The 18,900-nt window shown below is 36.9% G+C and overlaps 3 protein-coding genes across 6 annotated transcripts; 1 reads left to right on the top strand and 2 right to left on the bottom strand.

The window, feature by feature from the left end:
- Positions 1-2,518: 2,518 nt before the first annotated feature.
- Positions 2,519-5,981, bottom strand: kmt5ab (lysine methyltransferase 5Ab). The gene is made up of 8 exons (XM_051689875.1): positions 5,842-5,981; positions 5,491-5,573; positions 5,127-5,271; positions 4,387-4,561; positions 4,090-4,180; positions 3,784-3,843; positions 3,511-3,701; positions 2,519-3,174 (listed from the first exon to the last, which is right to left on the bottom strand). The coding sequence occupies exons 1-8, from the start codon at positions 5,849-5,851 to the stop codon at positions 2,964-2,966; spliced, it is 966 nt and encodes a 321-aa protein (XP_051545835.1). The 5' UTR covers positions 5,852-5,981; the 3' UTR covers positions 2,519-2,963.
- Positions 5,982-6,073: 92 nt separating this feature from the next.
- Positions 6,074-9,679, top strand: LOC127436265 (cyclin-dependent kinase 2-associated protein 1-like). Of its 4 annotated transcripts, none has more exons than XM_051690330.1 (5): positions 6,074-6,219; positions 6,785-6,983; positions 8,358-8,446; positions 8,576-8,705; positions 9,020-9,679. In XM_051690330.1, exons 2-5 carry the CDS (start codon positions 6,917-6,919, stop codon positions 9,085-9,087), a joined length of 354 nt encoding a protein of 117 aa, XP_051546290.1. In that variant the 5' UTR covers positions 6,074-6,219; positions 6,785-6,916; the 3' UTR covers positions 9,088-9,679. The 4 variants fall into 4 exon arrangements, with proteins under 4 accessions (XP_051546290.1, XP_051546299.1, XP_051546275.1 ...); XM_051690339.1 differs by having other exon boundaries at positions 6,075-6,219; positions 8,579-8,705; XM_051690315.1 differs by having other exon boundaries at positions 6,081-6,219; positions 8,352-8,446.
- A 138-nt stretch (positions 9,680-9,817) lies between these two features.
- mtrfr (mitochondrial translation release factor in rescue) lies at positions 9,818-13,639 on the bottom strand. Its single transcript, XM_051690213.1, has 2 exons — positions 13,090-13,639; positions 9,818-10,387 (listed from the first exon to the last, which is right to left on the bottom strand). The coding sequence occupies exons 1-2, from the start codon at positions 13,378-13,380 to the stop codon at positions 10,163-10,165; spliced, it is 516 nt and encodes a 171-aa protein (XP_051546173.1). The 5' UTR covers positions 13,381-13,639; the 3' UTR covers positions 9,818-10,162.
- Positions 13,640-18,900: the final 5,261 nt, after the last annotated feature.

The following is an 18,900-nucleotide window of genomic DNA, read 5'->3' as shown; positions in this document are numbered from 1 at the left end:
ACTGAGCGAGCGGGGGAGAAGGGCCTTAGTCAGGGAGGTGACCAAGAACCCGATGGTCACTCTGACAATTCTCCAGCATTTCTCTGTGGAGAGAGGAGAAACTTCCAGAAGAACAACCATCTCTGCAGCACTCCACCAATCAGGCCCCTATGGTAGAGTGGCCAGACGGAAGCCACTCCTCAGTAAAAGGCACATGACAGCCCACCTGGAGTTTGCCAAAAGGCACCTGAAGGACTCTCAGACCATGAGAAACAAAGATTGAACTCTTTGGCCTGAATGGCAAGTGTCATGTCTGGAGGAAACCAGGAACCGCTCATCACCTTGCCAATACCATCCCTACAGTGAAGCATGGTGGTGGTAGCATCATGCTGTGGGGATGTTTTTCAGTGGCAGGAACTGGGAGACTAGTCAGGATCGAGGGAAAGATGAATGCAGCAATGTACAGAGACATCCTTGATGAAAACCTGCTCCAGAGCGCTCTGGACCTCAGACTGGGGCGACAGTTCATCTTCCAACAGGACAATGACCCTAAGCACACAGCCAAGATAACAAAGGAGTGGCTCCGGGAAAACTCTGTGAATGTCCTTGAGTGGCCCAGCCAGAGCCCAGACTTTAACCCGATTGAACATCTCTGGAGAGATCTGAAAATGGCTGTGCACCGACGCTCCCCATCCAACCTGATGGAGCTTGAGAGGTCCTGCAAAGAAGAATGGGAGAAACTGCCCAAAAATAGTTGTGCCAAGCTTGTAGCATCATACTCAAAAAGACTTGAGGCTATAATTGGTGCCAAAGGTGCTTCAACAAAGTGTTGAGCAAAGGCTGTGAATACTTATGTACATGTGATTTTTTTTTTTTTTTTTACATTTGCAAAGATTTCAAACAAACTTCTTTCATGTTGTCATTATGGGGTATTGTTTGTAGAATTTTGAGGAAAATAATGAATTTAATCCATTTTGGAATAAGGCTGTAACATAACATAATGTGGAAAAAGTGAAGCGCTGTGAATACTTTCCGGATGCACTGTAGGTGTGGGTGAGAAACAGATAAATATTGAAGTCCTTTCTTTACTATAAATTCTCCTCCATGCCCAGTAGGTGGCAGTATGCACAAAGAATGCAAATCAGCAAAAACAAAAAGAATGTGGAAGTGAAAGTGGACATTTATAGTAAAAAAAGGAATAAAAAGATTTCTCACCCACACCTGTTATATTGCTTTTCAAGACATGGATTTAACCACTGGAGTCTTTTTTTTTTATTATTATTATTTTATACTGCCTTTTTGAGCTTCAAAGTTCTGGCTGCCATTCACTTGAATGGACCAACAAAGCTGAGACACTTTTCTAAAAATCTTTGTTTGTGTTCAGCAGAAGAAAGTCTTTTTCACAGCACTGTACTAATTTACCCAAGACTATCACCATGTGTCATCATTTACTCACCCTCATGCCATTCCAAATGTGTATGAATTTCTTTCTTCTGCAGAACACAAATAATTTTTGAAAAATATCTCCGCTCTGTTGGTCCTTACAATGCAAGTGAATGGTGGCCAGACCTTTGAAGCTGAAAGACATCATAAAAGTAATCCATAAGACTCCAGTGGTTTAATCCATGTCTTCTGAAGCAATTTAAGGCATTATGACATAAAAAGTCTGACATTATTTTTTTTTTTTTTTTTTTTTGCTCCTTTTCAGGTTCTCATTTCAACAAAAATAACTATCAAATCAGCAAAACCTCACAAAAAAAAATCAACAATGAAAAATGAACTGCAGTGATTGTCTTTACTTTATGGCACAGACAAATACACATGAAACCAGATAAACCCCTAACATGACGTTGTTTTACAGTAATACTGCATGAAGGCTTGATATCCCTCTGAAGTGCCCATCTCCAACTACTTCTGAATACTTTCAAGTACAAAGCCATTTTTCAACTCATCTTTGTTTAATTGATGTTCTCACGGAGTGTGAGGTGGAACATTAATACATTTATGTTAATGGTAGAATGACCCTCTAAACACCTTAGCTCTTAGTTTGAGGGCAATAGTTTAAAAGATCCACTTTCATTACCATCCTTTCATAACCTAGATGTTTTTGGCCATAATATGTAGTGACATTACAATAGGCTTATCAGTTTGAAGCTACATGGATTAGGGTTAGACAGCTTTTGGAAAGGAAATCACATGATTGTTTTTTATATCACCACATTCATAATGTTAATTAGCATGAGATTTCACTAGGCATTTTTAAGAAGATACTTCATAAATATATACAACAGTATTTTAATGTATTTTAGTTAAGGGGTTGCTGAACAGATGATTTGTAATGCAATTAATTTCTTAAATGATATAGAGCTACAAGGATATTACATGGAATGTGGCTTTAATCACAAGTTATAATTCCATTCCTGTCCAAATGAAGGAAAAAGGCTAAGAAAATTATAAAGTTTAATCACTGAACTTTGTCTACTGAAAGAAATCCAAACAATTTATACACTATTCCTTTAAATTGTTTATTAAAACATGTTTTTAAGCAGTGTTTATATTTTGTGCTTGTGAACAATGTACATTTTAAATGAGCTTAAAATATACAAATAATTCAATGAAAAAATTGGACCAAACATGTTTTAAAATCAACTCCAGTGCACATTAAAACACTTCATTTTGCACAAATCTATTAAAAAATAATACTCAACTGAATGGAATCATCCACCATTCCTTTATCATGAAGCTAGAGGTTAGCAAATGGCTCAAAATGTTAGAGGGCTTCATTCAGCATAAACCCACGATATAACAATCCTTTAAGAAATAAGTTATAGGCACTGTGGGTCTATCACAATACAGAGTACAATTCATTTTAAGGTAAATTGACTTTTGGCAACACATTACTTGTATCTTTACATAACTACATGTAAACAGAACAAGTGTCTTGTTATAATACAAATGCCAACAACAACTTATATAAAAGCGAGTTAGTGTTTGAGCCAAGGATGAGCAGCAATGGCTTCTTTACTTCGGTCACCATAATCGTAAAGCAGCTCCTCATCTACCTCGATGTCTCTGGAGGCCAGAAGGATGAGGTGAGGTATGCCATTTATATCATGTATTTTGGTCTGAAGGTTGCCATTTTTACTGTGGTTAATCAGTCGTCCCAGACGGTTGGTTTCTTTGGTAGCATCCACACTAAAAAAAGTTCAAGTACACAAACAATTACCCTTTTATATCACTATGTGACCAATAGCAATTCCCCTCAAAAGTCAAGTATATACAGTATATTTGACATGGCATTGAAGGAAATTATTACTGGAAATAAATTACTGGAAATTGTTATGGGTTGAATTGTACCTTGTATTAAAGCTTGTAATGGCTGGAATAATCTATGCAAACTCTTCATGTTCATTGTAAATATTTTGAGGCAGAAATCATTGGATGATATCTGTGTATGCAATTCGCTAGGTGAATAAGCCTTTACACCAAAAGCTAATGTTACAATAAAATACACAAATGATCACTACTCACCAGTATGTTTTGTCGAGGTAGCGGAAGTAGTACATATAGCAGCCTGTGGTTGGGTCTTGAGCATATTGAGATTCTCTTTCCTTAGCATCATCAATCTCTAGCAAATCCCCATGATACTCCACTACAAACTGGCCTTTCTGGAACTCTCTGTCTGCAAAAACGCCTCTTCCTTTTCCTTCAATATGTTTCACCTGTTTGACAAATACAAGTTGCTTAAACCCAGAAATAACAAGTTTGCACCAAATGGCAGAGAGATCAGTTTTAAATGCTTACCTTCAGCCCCACTTCTACATTGTTTGTGATAAGGTCATCAATGTGCTGCTGCTTTTCGCACTGTTTTAACACAACATGCCTTATGTTTAGGTCTTGATTTGATAGAATAATGTAGTTTGAGACACTGGGATTGTAAATGTAATGGATACAGTGACAAATCAAAGCCAAAATACTTAATGTAAATTGGTTTATCAAATGAAAATGTACAGGCAAGTAGAATTGCAAACACATACTGTTAAGAAAACAAAAACACATTTTTTTAATTGTCTCTCGGTAGCACAACAAATCATGGAAGAATTTACAAACCTTTAACTCCGCTTTGCTTTTCCTGCAACTCCGTCTAATAGGATAATAATCTGTGACCTTTCGATTGTGTTCAGAATCTTTGCCTTTCAATCTGAAAACAAAAAGAAACAAGTAAATGAGACAAATCACAGGGTCAGATGATCCTGCCAAAAAAATCTCAGTGTATAGAAAAATGACTCAAAAGAACACTCAAAAAGATCCAGCAGCAAACAGAAAAAACCCCAAAACTGAATCACATGATATTATATGATGGTCAAAGCATCCAGCTGTTCATTAGATATTTCCAGGCAGACATACTTCCTGCTTGTTGACTTTTTGCTGTTAGACCCTGGCCCAGATTTAGTTTGTTTTGTTATTTCAGAATCTTCATGGAGCACAGCAGTCTGCACATTTGAACCACAAATTGGATCCCATTGGATCTGCTTGCCAGTGTTCTTTTGTTTAGGTGCTTTCAACTCACTTGTACCTTTTCCTAGTGAGAGAAAGAGAAATGCAGTGTAGAGTATCTGAACTGGAACGGTTATTTGTTTCTACACAGCTCTTTTAATAATTATGTTCAATAAGAATGGACCAGCTCTGCCACTCTCTCAAAATCTACAGCGTCACAATTGTCACAATTCCAGCTGATAATTTGCTGGTGGTAAACCATATGTATATAAATATCCAAGTTTCATTTAGTTTTACAGTAAGATTGGCCTTTTAATGTTAGATCAATATCAACTGACTGCTTTGAACTGGATATACATTGCTCTTCAAAGTGGTAGTTATTAATGAGTTTTCATCTTCAGTGATCAACCTCTGCAACTTAAAAAGGTGGGATATGCAGATGCATATTTTAAAGGGCATCAGCAAGGCAGGACAGACCACCCAAAAACAAAGAGCTCTGCATGGGTCATAAGATACTTGGGTAGCTATTTAGCATACACTGCTTTTTCAAACACAATTATTTAGCTACTCTTGCCTAACTCTGATATGGACAAAAACGTTGTGTGTGTATAAAACATTTGTATAATGTTAATACCATTTTAAACAAATACCTTCACTTGGTTTGCTTGTGTTATTAGGGGAACTGCTTGTTACAGAATTGTCCTCATGAATTGGGGCAAGAGGGCTGTTCCGGAGTGGGGCGCGTAGCTTGCTTGGATTTAGACAACTGTGTATTGTTGATTGCCCTTGGCACGTCTGGGAGACAAAGGGAGATGTTCATAATAAGATTTTACATTTCAAGCCAAACACACTGTTGTGTCTATAGTGACGAGCAAAACAAAAACAAACAACAACAACAACAACAACAACAATAATAATAATAATTATAAAAAGATTTAAACAAATTTTATGACAGAGTATCGCTCAATAACAACAATTCCCACAGGTATACGTAACTAAAAGCACATCTCCTACCATGGACTTTTCATGTTTGTTTTCTTTAGCTTCTTTCACATTGTCGAGTCTTCGTTTGGCAAAAGTTGAAGTTTTCAGTTTACCTAACGGGCACATGAGCAAAGGTTCTCTCTCAAAATATTAGATGCATACAGCCTGAAACAGCACAACTCAAAGGGTCAAGTTGCAGAATGTATTATTTAATTCCTCAAAAATACAATTCCACAATATATGTGATATCTTAGCGGTCACTAAAATAAGTAATTAATAGTAGTTTTATTTTTTCTTATTGCTTTACGCCTATCACAGCAGAAGCATGATCGATAAATGTCTATTGTTACACGCTCGTTCGTAAACTTTACGCATTGTTACCTTTTCCCATCTTAGTTTTCCAAAAAGAGTTCCGATTAAAAGGGTCGCTATTTCACAAAAAGAAATATTACAACCTGCAATGGTAAACAGCTTTATAGCAGGCTTTCTAGGTTTTTAAAAATCCACCTTATCGTTTATTGGTCAAACTCTTCAAGAGCAGGATTGTGATTGGTTTAACCAACGCGGAAGCAGTAAAGTGAATTCCGGTGTTGTGTCGAAGTCTGTCCCCCTTATGTTTTCCCTTAGGTTAGTGTTCCTCGTGCCGTTAATCATTAAACATAGGGAGAACAGACTTCGACACAACACCGGGCTCACCCGTGCAAAACTAGTGCTACGGTACGAGGACACAGATGCCTAATTAAAATAGTAACACTGGAGGTATTGTTTCCTACATTATTACTTTAACCTATGGAAATGTAAGAATGCTGAATTGAGTGTTTTTACAGCAAAACAATAAGCTTGTCAAGCCATTCTTAATGCAGTATATGTAATTTTTTTGAATAATCTAAAAGACTGATCACTGAAAACCTGCAATATCATGAACGCACAAGTCTTAACCTGATTGTAATAATCATTATATGCTAGGCTATCTATGTATATAGGATCATATCCTGCCAGCTGATTCTTCCCAGTTATGAATGGAATTCATCCAGTGCACATTTTTAATTTCAATCCAAGCAAACAAACAAATCATCCTTTTTTTTTTTTTTTTAACGGCTTATCCTGTGTAGGCGGTGCTGGAGCCTTTCCCAGCTACAAACAAATGATGTAAAAAAAAAATAAATAAATGAATAAAATAATTAAATAATTGCATGTCTCTTTCTTTGAAATTTTTGGTCAGAAAATGTGTGTGTATATACAGTATATTGAATACAATTCTGAAATCATTGTGTAGTAGTAAATCACGTTTTACAGTAACGTAGCTGTTTTCCTTGCCACTTAGATAATTTGGAGATTCTGCAAGGTGGGTGTCAATAAGTGACGGCCATATTTGCGGTGCAGCTGTGCTGTAAACAAAAAAACTGTCGGAGGGATACAGGAACGCAGTGATTTCAGGGCGATTTGATTTACTACAATGTCTTTGGGAATGTCTTACAAACCTAACGCCCACCAGCATGTTCCAGGAATTTCCGTGTATCAAGGTATGACCAAATATTAAATGTTTAATCTGTTCTCGGTTAAAACGATGCAAAATTTTATGATAAAATGAATACATTGGGAACCCGAATTCTGCAGTTTTGTCCAGTTTCATATACTGTAGGGTCAACAGCAGATTCGTATACGCCATTTTTACTATTTAATTGTAACCCCCCTCGTTCGCACGAAGATTACGTCTTTGGAAATAAAGTTTAATAGGAGAATACTGCGTCGTAAACATAATTTCAATTCCCAATTTTGTAATGGATGAGGACAAAATGGCAATAAAAGCGTGTAGTTTGGGTGATTCATTCGTCCCATTCCACTCTTTCCCCCTCCCCCCGGTCAAAAATATGTCTGACTCTGATCGTAAACGCTATTTGAACCTTTGATGCCACCCAGCGTTTATGGAAGCGCATGAACTGAAGATGGGGACAAAAACGACCCATTCTTTAGAAACCCTAGTTTAATATAGAGGCATATAATGGATACAAATAAATACAGCATAAATTAAGAATTACATATATTATGAAATTAAATTTGAATACAATCAATGTAACATTGTATCATCTTTAACTCTACCAGTGTTTCAAAATAGGCATAGGCCAATTGAACATTATTGAAATTTTAATAAAATTAGAACATCCAGCACAGCTATGTTTTATTAGAAACAAAGTGACTGTTTAAAGGGATAGTTCACCCAAAAATGAAAATTCTCTCATGATTTACTCACCTTCATGCCATCCCATCTGTGTATGACTTTCTTTCTTCTGCAGAACACAAATTATGATTTTTAGAAGAATATTTCAGCTTTGTAGGTCCACACAATGCAATGGGTGCCAAAATTTTGATGCTCCAAAGAGCACATAAAATACCTATCATATCACTTGTGAAGACATTGATTTAACCACTGGAGTCTTATGGATTAATTTTTTTGCTGAATTATTTAATTTTTTTGAGCTTCGAAATTCTGGCACCCATTCACTTGCATTGTATGCACCAAAAAGAGCTGAGAAATCCTTCTAAAAATCTAATTTGAGTTCAAATCATACACATCTGGGATGGCATAAGTGTGAGTAAATGATGAGAATTTTTATTGTTGGGCGAACTATCCCTTTAAGGCCTACTTCAAGCAGTTTTTTTTTTAAATTATTATTATTAAATACATTTCTAGCCATATCTAATGATTTATGTCCACTGTATATTTAATATTTCACTTTGCCTTCTATGTATTTCTGTAAAATATTTCACTATTTAATTATTTGTATATTTTTTTAAAGTTAAAATTTTCATATATTCAATAGATTAATTTCATAATTTGATTGATAATTTTGATGAGTCTTAACTTGATATTCATGTGTTTCAATTACAAGCTGCAGTGGTGCACTCCCAGACTCAGAGTTTAGCTACACAGTCTTACAAATCTATTCCTAATGATTTTGGACCTCCGTCGCTGAGTTTTTCACAGGTGTGTTTGTCGCTTATTACCCTTCATTTTATTTGCCTATAGTTGGAAAATGTCTTCACAGTGATGTGATAGCCTATAAAATTTGGTACATTTCTGTTTATCTTACATTATGCTTGTGATTTTTTTCAGCAGGGTTGTATTGCAACCTCAATGCCTCAAAGCAAGTATGCTGAACTTCTAGCCATTATAGAGGAGCTGGGTAAGGAAATAAGGCCAACATATGCTGGGAGTAAAAGTGCCATGGAGAGGCTTAAAAGAGGTTATTATGAATTTTTCATGAAATTAATTCCACATAAACATGCATCAAAATTAGAACATGTACAACACAGATTGAGGATTGTATTGGTTAAAGAGCTACGGTTCAATGTAATTCACTCATCATTACCACTGACTTCAGACTCAGACACAAGATTGCAGATTTTTCTGTTTGAAAGAATTCTCAATTCACAACTGTATGTTCTTGACAATTAATTAATTTAAAAATCATATCCATACAGTTCATTATGTTTTTCCTTTTGACTCTATGCTTAAAGTAACTAAGATCTACATCTTGTATGTGGCTTTACTTTCTAGGCATCATAATTGCCAGAAGCCTGGTGCGCGAATGCTTGGCAGAAACTGAAAGAAATGCAAGGTCCTAACACTCAAAACAGATCCAGCGGATTCCAAACAGAGTTCACCAGCTTGAAAATGAACTTTTTTTCTATTGCCTGTTTAAAAACTGATTTGAAGCTATTATAACACATACCAATATAGCAATATCGCTATAGCTTCTGATCTGTACATCAGAGGATTTTCCTGAATATATGTTCCCAATTGGGAATAAACTATGCTCTCTAAACTACCGAAATGCAAGCTCTGAACTATTCATGTTACTTATAAATGCCCTTTATGTTTATTACATTTTATGTCTAAAATTAATTTTATGCTGTAGGACTGCAAACAGGAGTTGGCTAAGGAACAATTTGAGACAACGGCACTACTCAGATTATTTGGATGTATCAAAATGCAGACTATCATTTAAAACACACTTAACTGTCAGTAAAACATTCAAATCAGAAAACCCTGGTGGCTCCAGTATAGCTTGTAACATATTTTAAAAAATGTACATCTCCTTGGCTGAATAAGTTAAAATTTAGTTATCCAGATAGTCTTTAATGACCCTTACAGTTATTTTTTCCTAATCAAAAACATTATTGACTAAGGTGCTTTTTGATTTGATGTGAAAATGTTTTTTTCTTAGGAGGAAGATGTGAAAATGATGGAAATATTTTTCACCAAACAGGTGATCTCATGAAGGTATTCTTTGGCACCAACCAATTTGAGAAGAAAACTTTTCAGAAAAAAATCATACAGAGTAAAAGTCGCTGATGTTTGTTTCTTTGTTTATTAACAAGTTTGATAAAATATTTTCAAATTTTAATGCAGTGTCATATTAATGGTAACTCATACATTATAGATACCAAGTAATTGATTAGCAAAACTATTGGTAAAATTTTGCTCAATGAGTACGTTTAGTTTAGTTGATATATTGTAACATTTTGCAGAGCCAAATACTGTGTCTAGGTTTCTAAACCATAATACAGACCCCTTTGTGAACACACCACAATGCATACATGATAAACAGGCCTAATGTTATGCTATAACAGTGAAATTTTATAACTATCATCTGCAATACTTGTTCACTTTGTTAAAAAAAAAAAACGTGTTTGCACTTCAGCATTTCTTATCTCCTTGGTCTGAGTAAAGCATCTCCTTGAATAGTCTCTTTTTTTCAATGTTTTGATTTACTTTTCTCCTTTTGTCCTGTTTTCTATGCATGGTTTCCTTTTTCTGTTTCAGCAGCTCACTTTCCTCACCCTTATATGCAATGTCCAGTTTCTGTCGTAAAATCTCTCGTGCCCGCTTTCTGTTCAAATCTACAGATCTGGTCTCATGACACTGCAAGGGAATATGACATCCTTTTTTAATTAAAATGTTTCAAATCAACAGATGAAATAAACATCCATCCAATGTGCGTTTTCATCTGGAAGACTTTTTTTTAGGTTGTTTGCTCATCTGTATATGTCTAAGATGTTTACTCTACAATGTCAAAAAGACATTCCAAAGATGTCTTTGACACATTTATGATGTAAAAATGTATGTTGTTTATCTCATGTTAATTAGAATGAGATGCTTTCCAGATGAAACGCTTTTAAACAGACATTTCAGAGATGAGCGTGTGCTAACTATCTATCTATCCATCTATCTGCAGTTGAAGTCAGAAGACATACACCTTAGCCAAAAACATTTAAACTCAGTTTTTCACAATTCCTGACATTTAATCGTAGAAAACATTCCCTGTCTTAGGTCAGTTAGGATTACTTCTTTATTTTAAGAATGTGAAATGTCAGAATAATAGTAGAGAGAATTATTTATTTCAGCTTTTAGTCCTTTCATCACATTCCCAGTGGGTCAGAAGTTTAGATACACTTTGTTAGTATTTGGTAGCATTGCCTTTAAATTGTTTAACTTGGGTCAAATGTTTTGGGTAGCCTTCCATAAGCTTCTCACAATAAGTTGCTGGAATTTTGGCCCATTCCTCCAGACAGAACTGGTGTAACCAAGTCAGGTTTTTAGGCCTCCTTGCTCGCACATGCTTTTTCAGTTCTGCCCACAAATTTTCTATCGGACTGAGGTCAGGGCTTTATGATAGCCACTCCAATACCTTGACTTTGTTGTCCTTAAGCCATTTTGCCTCCACTTTGGAGGTATGCTTGGGGTCATTGTCCATTTAGAAGATCCATTTGCGACCGAGCTGTAACTTCCTGGCTGATGTTGCTTCAATATATCAACATAATTTTCCTTCCTCATGATGCCATCTATTTTGCAAAATGCACCAGTCCCTCCTGCAGTAAAGCGCTCCCACAACATGATGCTGCCATCCCCATGCTTCACGGCTGGGTTGGTGTTCTTCGGCTTGCAAGCCTCACCCTTTTTCCTCCAAACATAATGATGGTCATTATGGACAAAGTTACATTTTTGTTTCATTAGAACAGAAGACATTTCTCAAAAAAGTAAGATCTTTGTCCCCATGTGCACTTGCAAACTGTAGTCTGGCTTTTTTATGCCGGTTTTGGAGCAGTGGCCTCTTCCTTGCTCAGCAGCCTTTCAGGCTATGTCAATATAGGACTTGTTTTACTGTGGATATTGATTGTCTACCTGTTTCCTCCAGCATCTTCACAAGGTCCTTTGCTGTTGTTCTGGGATTGATTTGCACTTTTCGCACCAAACTACATTCATCGTTATGACACAGAATGTGTCTCCTTCCTGAGCGGTATTATGGCTACGTGGTCCCATGGTGTTTATACTTGCATACTATTGTTTGTACAGATCAACGTGGTACCTTCAGGGGTTTGGAAATTGCTCCCAAGGATGAATCAGACTTGTGGAGGTCCACAATTGTTTTTCTTAGGCCTTGGCTGATTTTTTTAGATTTTCCCGTGATGTTAAGCAGAGGCACTGAGTTTGAAGGTAGGCCTTAAAATACATCCATAGGTACACCTCCTATCAGAAGCTAATTGTCTAAAGGCTTGACATCATTTTCTGGAATTTTCCAAGCTGCTTACAGGCACAGTTAACTTGGTGTATGTAAACTTCTGATTTCAACTGTATCTATCTGGTACAACGGGGCTAAAAGGCACACCTTAAAGGGATAGTTCACCCAAAAATGAAAATTCTCTAATGATTTACTCACCTTCCTGGCATCCCAGATGTGTACAACTTTCTTTCTTCTGCAGAACACAAATTAAGATTTTTAAAATAATATTTCAGCTCTGTAGGTCCTCGCAATGGAAGTGAATGGGTGCCAAAATTTTGAGTCTCCACAATCTACATAAAAGGGATCATAAAATAATCTACAAAACTCTAGTGGTCCAATCAATGTCTTCAAAAGTGATATGATAGGTGTGGGTGAGAAACATCCATCTTTATCATAAATCCTCCTCTCTGCCCAGTAGGGGGCGATATGCATTAAAATTGTGAATCACCAAAAACAGAAGAATGGTAAATTGAAACTGATGAGGAGACTGACTGAGCAGGGAGGAGAATTGATAGTAAAAAAAAAAAAAGGGAAAAATATCGATCCGTTTCTCACCCACACCTATAATATCACTGCTGAAGATATGGATTTAACCACTGGAGTAGTATGGATTACTTTTATGCTTCCCTTATGTGGATTTGAGCAAAATTTTGGCACCCATTCACTTGCATTGTATGGACCTACAGAGCAGAAATATTCTTAAAATCTTCATTTGTGTTCTGCAGATGAAAAAAAGTCATAAACATCTGGGATGGCATGAGGGTGAGTAAATGATGAGAGAACTTTCATTTTTGGATGAAGGGATAGGTCACCCAAAAATGAAAATTCTCCAATCATTTACTCACCCAAAAGAAGGCCTTTTACGCACCTTAACATTTTTCCAAACAAATGTATTACCCCTACTTGTGGAAAACAATGCTTTATGGGTCATTTAGCACCTGCAGCGGGGATAAAACGTATATTATCTTATCTACCCATCTTATATTAGCTATCTATCTTAGATAATATTTACGAATTTCCCTTTTTATGTGTTTTATGATGAATTGATCACAAGTGATCTCACCTTTACGACGATACCTGTCGGGGTATGTTTGAGTACCACACAGTTGCTGGTTTTGTTGGTGGCTTGTCCACCAGGGCCAGATCCCCGAACAAACTGTTCATCAAGGTCTTCCTCATTTAATACTGGAAGGTCAATTAGGTCTTTCTTACCAGCAAATAAAACACACGGCCATCCTAATTGTCGCCTGTGCCACTGCAGAGAAAGCCTGTTGCACATGCCGGTGTTCGGTGCTCGCCACTTCAGTTTCCAAGGGGTGGCAATTATGTGATTAACTAAAAGCATCCAAGACATCCCCCACAGTTACTCCTTGCTGTCCATAGAGACATATATTTTCTGCAAATAAAATCCCTTTGAACGTCCTCTACACATTAACTCCCATGGGCGTTTATCAAAACGATTACTGAGAAATGCGTATAAATCAACACAAGCGCCTTAATGTTTAATCATCAAGCAATTTGCCTGTAAATAACCAAACACTATACTACAAATATAACATCAATGTAAAGGCATCGACCGCAGAAAGAGCTTCACGGACGACTTTCTTCTTTATTTTATGGAGATTCACAGACTATGTGCATAGTGCATACCGCCACCTACTGGGCTGTCGTGTAGTCAATAATTATGTCACTGCCCTTATATTTAACAGGACTATTCAACTTCATCTTTGAAGAAACAAACAGTTGACCATCAGTTTCGGAATTGTGTTTACTGCAAAGTGTTTTGGATTGACTTTTACAATTTTGTAAAAAGGAATACACCCTCAAACATCTGTATTAGCCAACACACACACACACTATATATACAGGTGCATCTCAATAAATTAGAATGTCGTGGAAAAGTTCATTTATTTCAGTAATTCAACTCAAATTGTGAAACTCGTGTATTAAATAAATTCAATGCACACAGACTGAAGTAGTTTAAGTCTTTGGTTCTTTTAATTGTGATGATTTTGGCTCACATTTAACAAAAACCCACCAATTCACTATCTCAAAAAATTAGAATACATCATAAGACCAATAAAAAAAAACATTTTTAGTGAATTGTTGGCCTTCTGGAAAGTATGTTCATTTACTGTATATGTACTCAATACTTGGTAGGGGCTCCTTTTGCTTTAATTACTGCCTCAATTTGGCGTGGCATGGAGGTGATCAGTTTGTGGCACTGCTGAGGTGGTATGGAAGCCCAGGTTTCTTTGACAGTGGCCTTCAGCTCATCTGCATTTTTTGGTCTCTTGTTTCTCATTTTCCTCTTGACAATACCCCATAGATTCTCTATGGGGTTCAGGTCTGGTGAGTTTGCTGGCCAGTCAAGCACACCAACACCGTGGTCATTTAACCAACTTTTGGTGCTTTTGGCAGTGTGGGCAGGTGCCAAATCCTGCTGGAAAATAAAATCAGCATCTTTAAAAAGCTGGTCAGCAGAAGGAAGCATGAAGTGCTCCACAATTTCTTGGTAAACGGGTGCAGTGACTTTGGTTTTCAAAAAACACAATGGACCAACACCAGCAGATGACATTGCACCCCAAATCATCACAGACTGTGGAAACTTAACACTGGACTTCAAGCAACTTGGGCTCCTCCAGACTCTAGGACCTTGGTTTCCAAATGAAATACAAAACTTGCTCTCATCTGAAAAGAGGGCAACAGTCCAGTTCTTCTTCTCCTTAGCCCAGGTAAGACGCCTCTGACGTTGTCTGTGGTTCAGGAGTGGCTTAACAAGAGGAATACAACAACTGTAGCCAAATTCCTTGACATGTCTGTGTGTGGTGGCTCTTGATGCCTTGACCCCAGCCTCAGTCCATTCCTTGTGAAGTTCACCCAAATTCTTGAATCGATTTTGCTTGACAATCCTCATAAGGCTGCGGTTCTCTCGGCTGGTTGTGCATCTTTTTCTTCCACACTTTTTCCTTCCACTCAACTTTCTGTTAACATGCTTGGATACAGCACTCTGTGAACAGCCAGCTTCTTTGGCAATGAATGTTTGTGGCTTACCCTCCTTGTGAAGGGTGTCAATGATTGTCTTCTGGACAACTGTCAGATCAGCAGTCTTCCCCATGATTGTGTAGCCTAGTGAACCAAACTGAGAGACCATTTTGAAGGCTCAGGAAACCTTTGCAGGTGTTTTGAGTTGATTAGCTGATTGGCATGTCACCATATTCTAATTTTTTGAGAGAGTGAATTGGTGGGTTTTTGTTAAATGTGAGCCAAAATCATCACAATTAAAAGAACCAAAGACTTAAACTACTTCTGTCTGTGTGCATTGAATTTATTTAATACACGAGTTTCACAATTTGAGTTGAATTACTGAAATAAATGCACTTTTCCACGACATTCTAATTTATTGAGATGCATCTGTAATGTGTGTATTTTTGAAATTAGACCCCTATTTCTTGCAAAATACTATATTCATCAATTTAAATTCTCAAATAAAATGGCTGCTTTTACTATTTCTAAGATGTTGAATTATATTTAAATACTCTAAATAAAAACAGCACCTGATTTTCTCTTATAAATAGTACATAAGAGTATTGCTAGCAATCAAACTTTGAGTTTTAATGTAAACAAAATTTGTTATCCTTCTGTAATATTTTGTTTATTGCTATTTGTTTGTAAATTTTATGTTTTTTATTAAAAAACAAGAATAATAATAAATATTCAGCTTCATCAATAAGTGGGCCAAATGGAAATATTCTTCAGGGCAAGTGGGCCGAGCCAGAATATTTTGTAAACGAAAAGCTACTATCTATAGATAACAGTTGCACGATAGTATATGGTCAAAACATAAATAAAAACATGTTTTTATAGCTTTAATTTGTCATGAAAAATATTTCCACCTAGCAAGAAATTCTGGAAAAAATACAGGTACCTTGTCACAAAAACTTAACAGCGATTGGTGCAAACTTTTGCAGTGTTGCCAAGTCCGCGGATTTCCTGCGGAATCGGGCTACTTTTAAATGGTTTCCGCAGGTTGATTTTTTGTTCCGTGGTTCGAAGTTATGACATGCTGTATAAATTAGGGCTGTGGCACTGCACTGGCTCATGTACTTAGTAAAATGTTTTCATACCACTCAACGCACATATCATGCCTAACCGTGTAGAGCTGCTGTTGTACTCGCAAATGGAGCACATACATAGAGCGCGTTTAGAGACAGACACTCCAACACACTCACAGAGAAATTGTACAGTTGGTTAAATTGTATGAGTTCGTATGACTATTACAAAAGCCAGTCAGGTGACTCTCCTTTGTCTCCTTCTAAAACATGACAATTACTTTATTCCGTTATTCATAACATAACTCCTTCCACTTCAAATCATGCTCTGGGACTCTACTCTATGGTTAGGTTTAGATTCAATAGGGTTTGGGTAAGGACATAAAATAAAGCAGCATGTAAACATCTTCTGACATGCTAAACGTTAATTTACTTCCGCATTAAACATCCAGGGATTTACACATCTACAATTAGTACGAATTCATGAGAACGAACTGGTACGATTTTATATGATTAAGCAAACTCATACGAATTTGTATGACTTCTCATGAGATCAGGTTGCCTTGGTTCATTCGGATGTTTCAGAATGATTCACAGCCACAGACTTCACAATGGCAGCAGCCATATCACCCTGTAGCTCTTGCCTGGTTGCCCAACGAAGCAAAGTAGGGTTGAGCCTGGTCACTACCTGGATGGGAGACCTAAACTAAGGTTGCTGCTGTAAGAGGTGATAGTGAGGCCAGCAGAGGGTGCACACCCAGTGGTCCGTGTGGGTCTTAATGCCCCAGTATAATGGCGGGACACTATACTGTGAAAAGGCACCACCCATCAGATGAGACGTTAAACCAAGGTCCTGACCTGTGGTCATTAAAAATCCCAGGACACTTCCTGTAAAAAAGTATGGGTGTAACCTTGGTGTCTTGGCCAAATTCCCCCCATTGGCCCTTATCAGTCATGGCCACCTTATAATCCTCATCCATGAATTGGCTCTATAACTCTACTCTCTCCTCTCCACCAACAGCTGGTGCGTGGGGAGCATCCAGGTGTATACTGCACACTGGTGGTGGTTGAGGAGAGTCCCCGGTTCACTGTGTAAAGCGCTTTGAGTGCTATATCAGAAAAGCACTATATAAATGTAACTTTCAACTTTCATTCATTCATTTCAACGTAACAACAGTGAGGACGTTGGAGAATGCGCTCATTTTGCTTGCTTGTATCTGACTGATAAAGCAGATTGAGACAGGTCAATGTACAGAGAATTACAATAGTCTAATCGTGATGTAATGAAAGCGTGGATCACATGCTGTTTTTATTTTGCAATAGACCTGGGAAGAAACTTCCCTTAATAAGAGAACTAATCTGTTTATCATGTATGAATTTAACACTCCTTTCATTAAACATTAATTAACAGTGTTAACAGCTAGATTACTTCTGAAATGCAATCCAGTATTGATTGCACAATTTGTAATCAGTAGCATAATTTAGATTTTATTTTAGCTAATCTGATTAATTTTGTATTACTCATTTAATGTTTTAATAAATCTAATCATTAATTTTAAATATATTAAGTACCAAATCAAAGGTGTGGCCTTAACCTATGACAGGTGCTATTTCTGCCATCCTAAAACATGGGCCAAAGTGTATTTGCATGGTGCAAAAGAACAAAGATGCACGTGAGTGTGACCAACACCTATAAAATCTTTGTTTGCTACATGTTTTTACCGAAGTGTCTAGAATTCCGGAGAGTTATAAGTTATATTTGTGTGTGTTCAAATTAGGAATGGGAATGCACAAAGTATATAGTGCTATCTGGCTAGGCCTAATCACACGTATTTTCAAGCTTTGGCTCAATCTGCTCTTTTAAAATTTAGGAGCATAATCAGTAAATTACACACTGTTGGCTGATTGGTAATGTAATCAAAAAATTTAATAATATAATCGATAAAAACTAAACTGATAATGCAATTTTAAAATGTAATCCAATTACAAGTACATTTTAATTATGTAATCCAGATCAAATGTAATCTGTTTCTACCCAACACTGATGGTATATTTGATAACTCTGCCCCTAAACCGCACTTATAAGAAATTAGACTGTGATCGATCACTTTACATGTAGTTAGATAGCGCTTTCTGTCTAAGTGGGTGAATTTTGGCTAATTTAAGATGCAATACAGTACAGACCTTTGCTGTTTTAGTCAAAGGTCTGGCTATGTGAGATCCTGTCACATTACATTATGCCTTGAAGGCTTCTCATGGTGAAGTGGCTCTGGAGGTGAGAAGAGAGTGGAAGAACGCATGTTTGCAGACTGAACAGGTGCTGCTGTTAAAGGGATAGTTCACCTAAAAATTTTAATTCTCCTGTCATTTACTCACCCTCATGATATCCCAAGTGTGTATGACTTTCTTTACCTGAACACATTTTAAGAAAAATCTCTCAGCTCAGTAGATTCTTAAAATGCAACTGGATGGCGATTTGACTTCTGAGTCAGCATAAACGTCATCGATACAACTCCTGTGGTTAATGTCTTCTAAAGCGATAAGATCGCTTCTGGTGCGAAAGAAATATCAATATTTAAGTAACTTTTAACTATAATCCAATGCTCCCGGTAAGCTTCACGAGAGGGTGGAGCTCATGCGGTCTCTCGTGTGATGTATTCGCGTTGCCACGTTATGGACATAATCTCATGTTCTCTTCTCTGTTGAGACATCCAAGAAAAGCAGACAAACGCACCATTGTGAGTAAAGAAACATAAATACAGATCTAAATCAAAATCAACAAAGCTTCTGTACAGTATTCCTCCTACTCTGTTGTAAACAGC

Source organism: Myxocyprinus asiaticus, chromosome 4, assembly GCF_019703515.2.
Source record: "Myxocyprinus asiaticus isolate MX2 ecotype Aquarium Trade chromosome 4, UBuf_Myxa_2, whole genome shotgun sequence".
In the NCBI taxonomy this organism is placed as follows: Eukaryota; Metazoa; Chordata; class Actinopteri; order Cypriniformes; family Catostomidae; genus Myxocyprinus; species Myxocyprinus asiaticus.
Note: the sequence above shows the minus strand (reverse complement) of the source record. Positions and strands in the feature narration are given on the sequence as shown.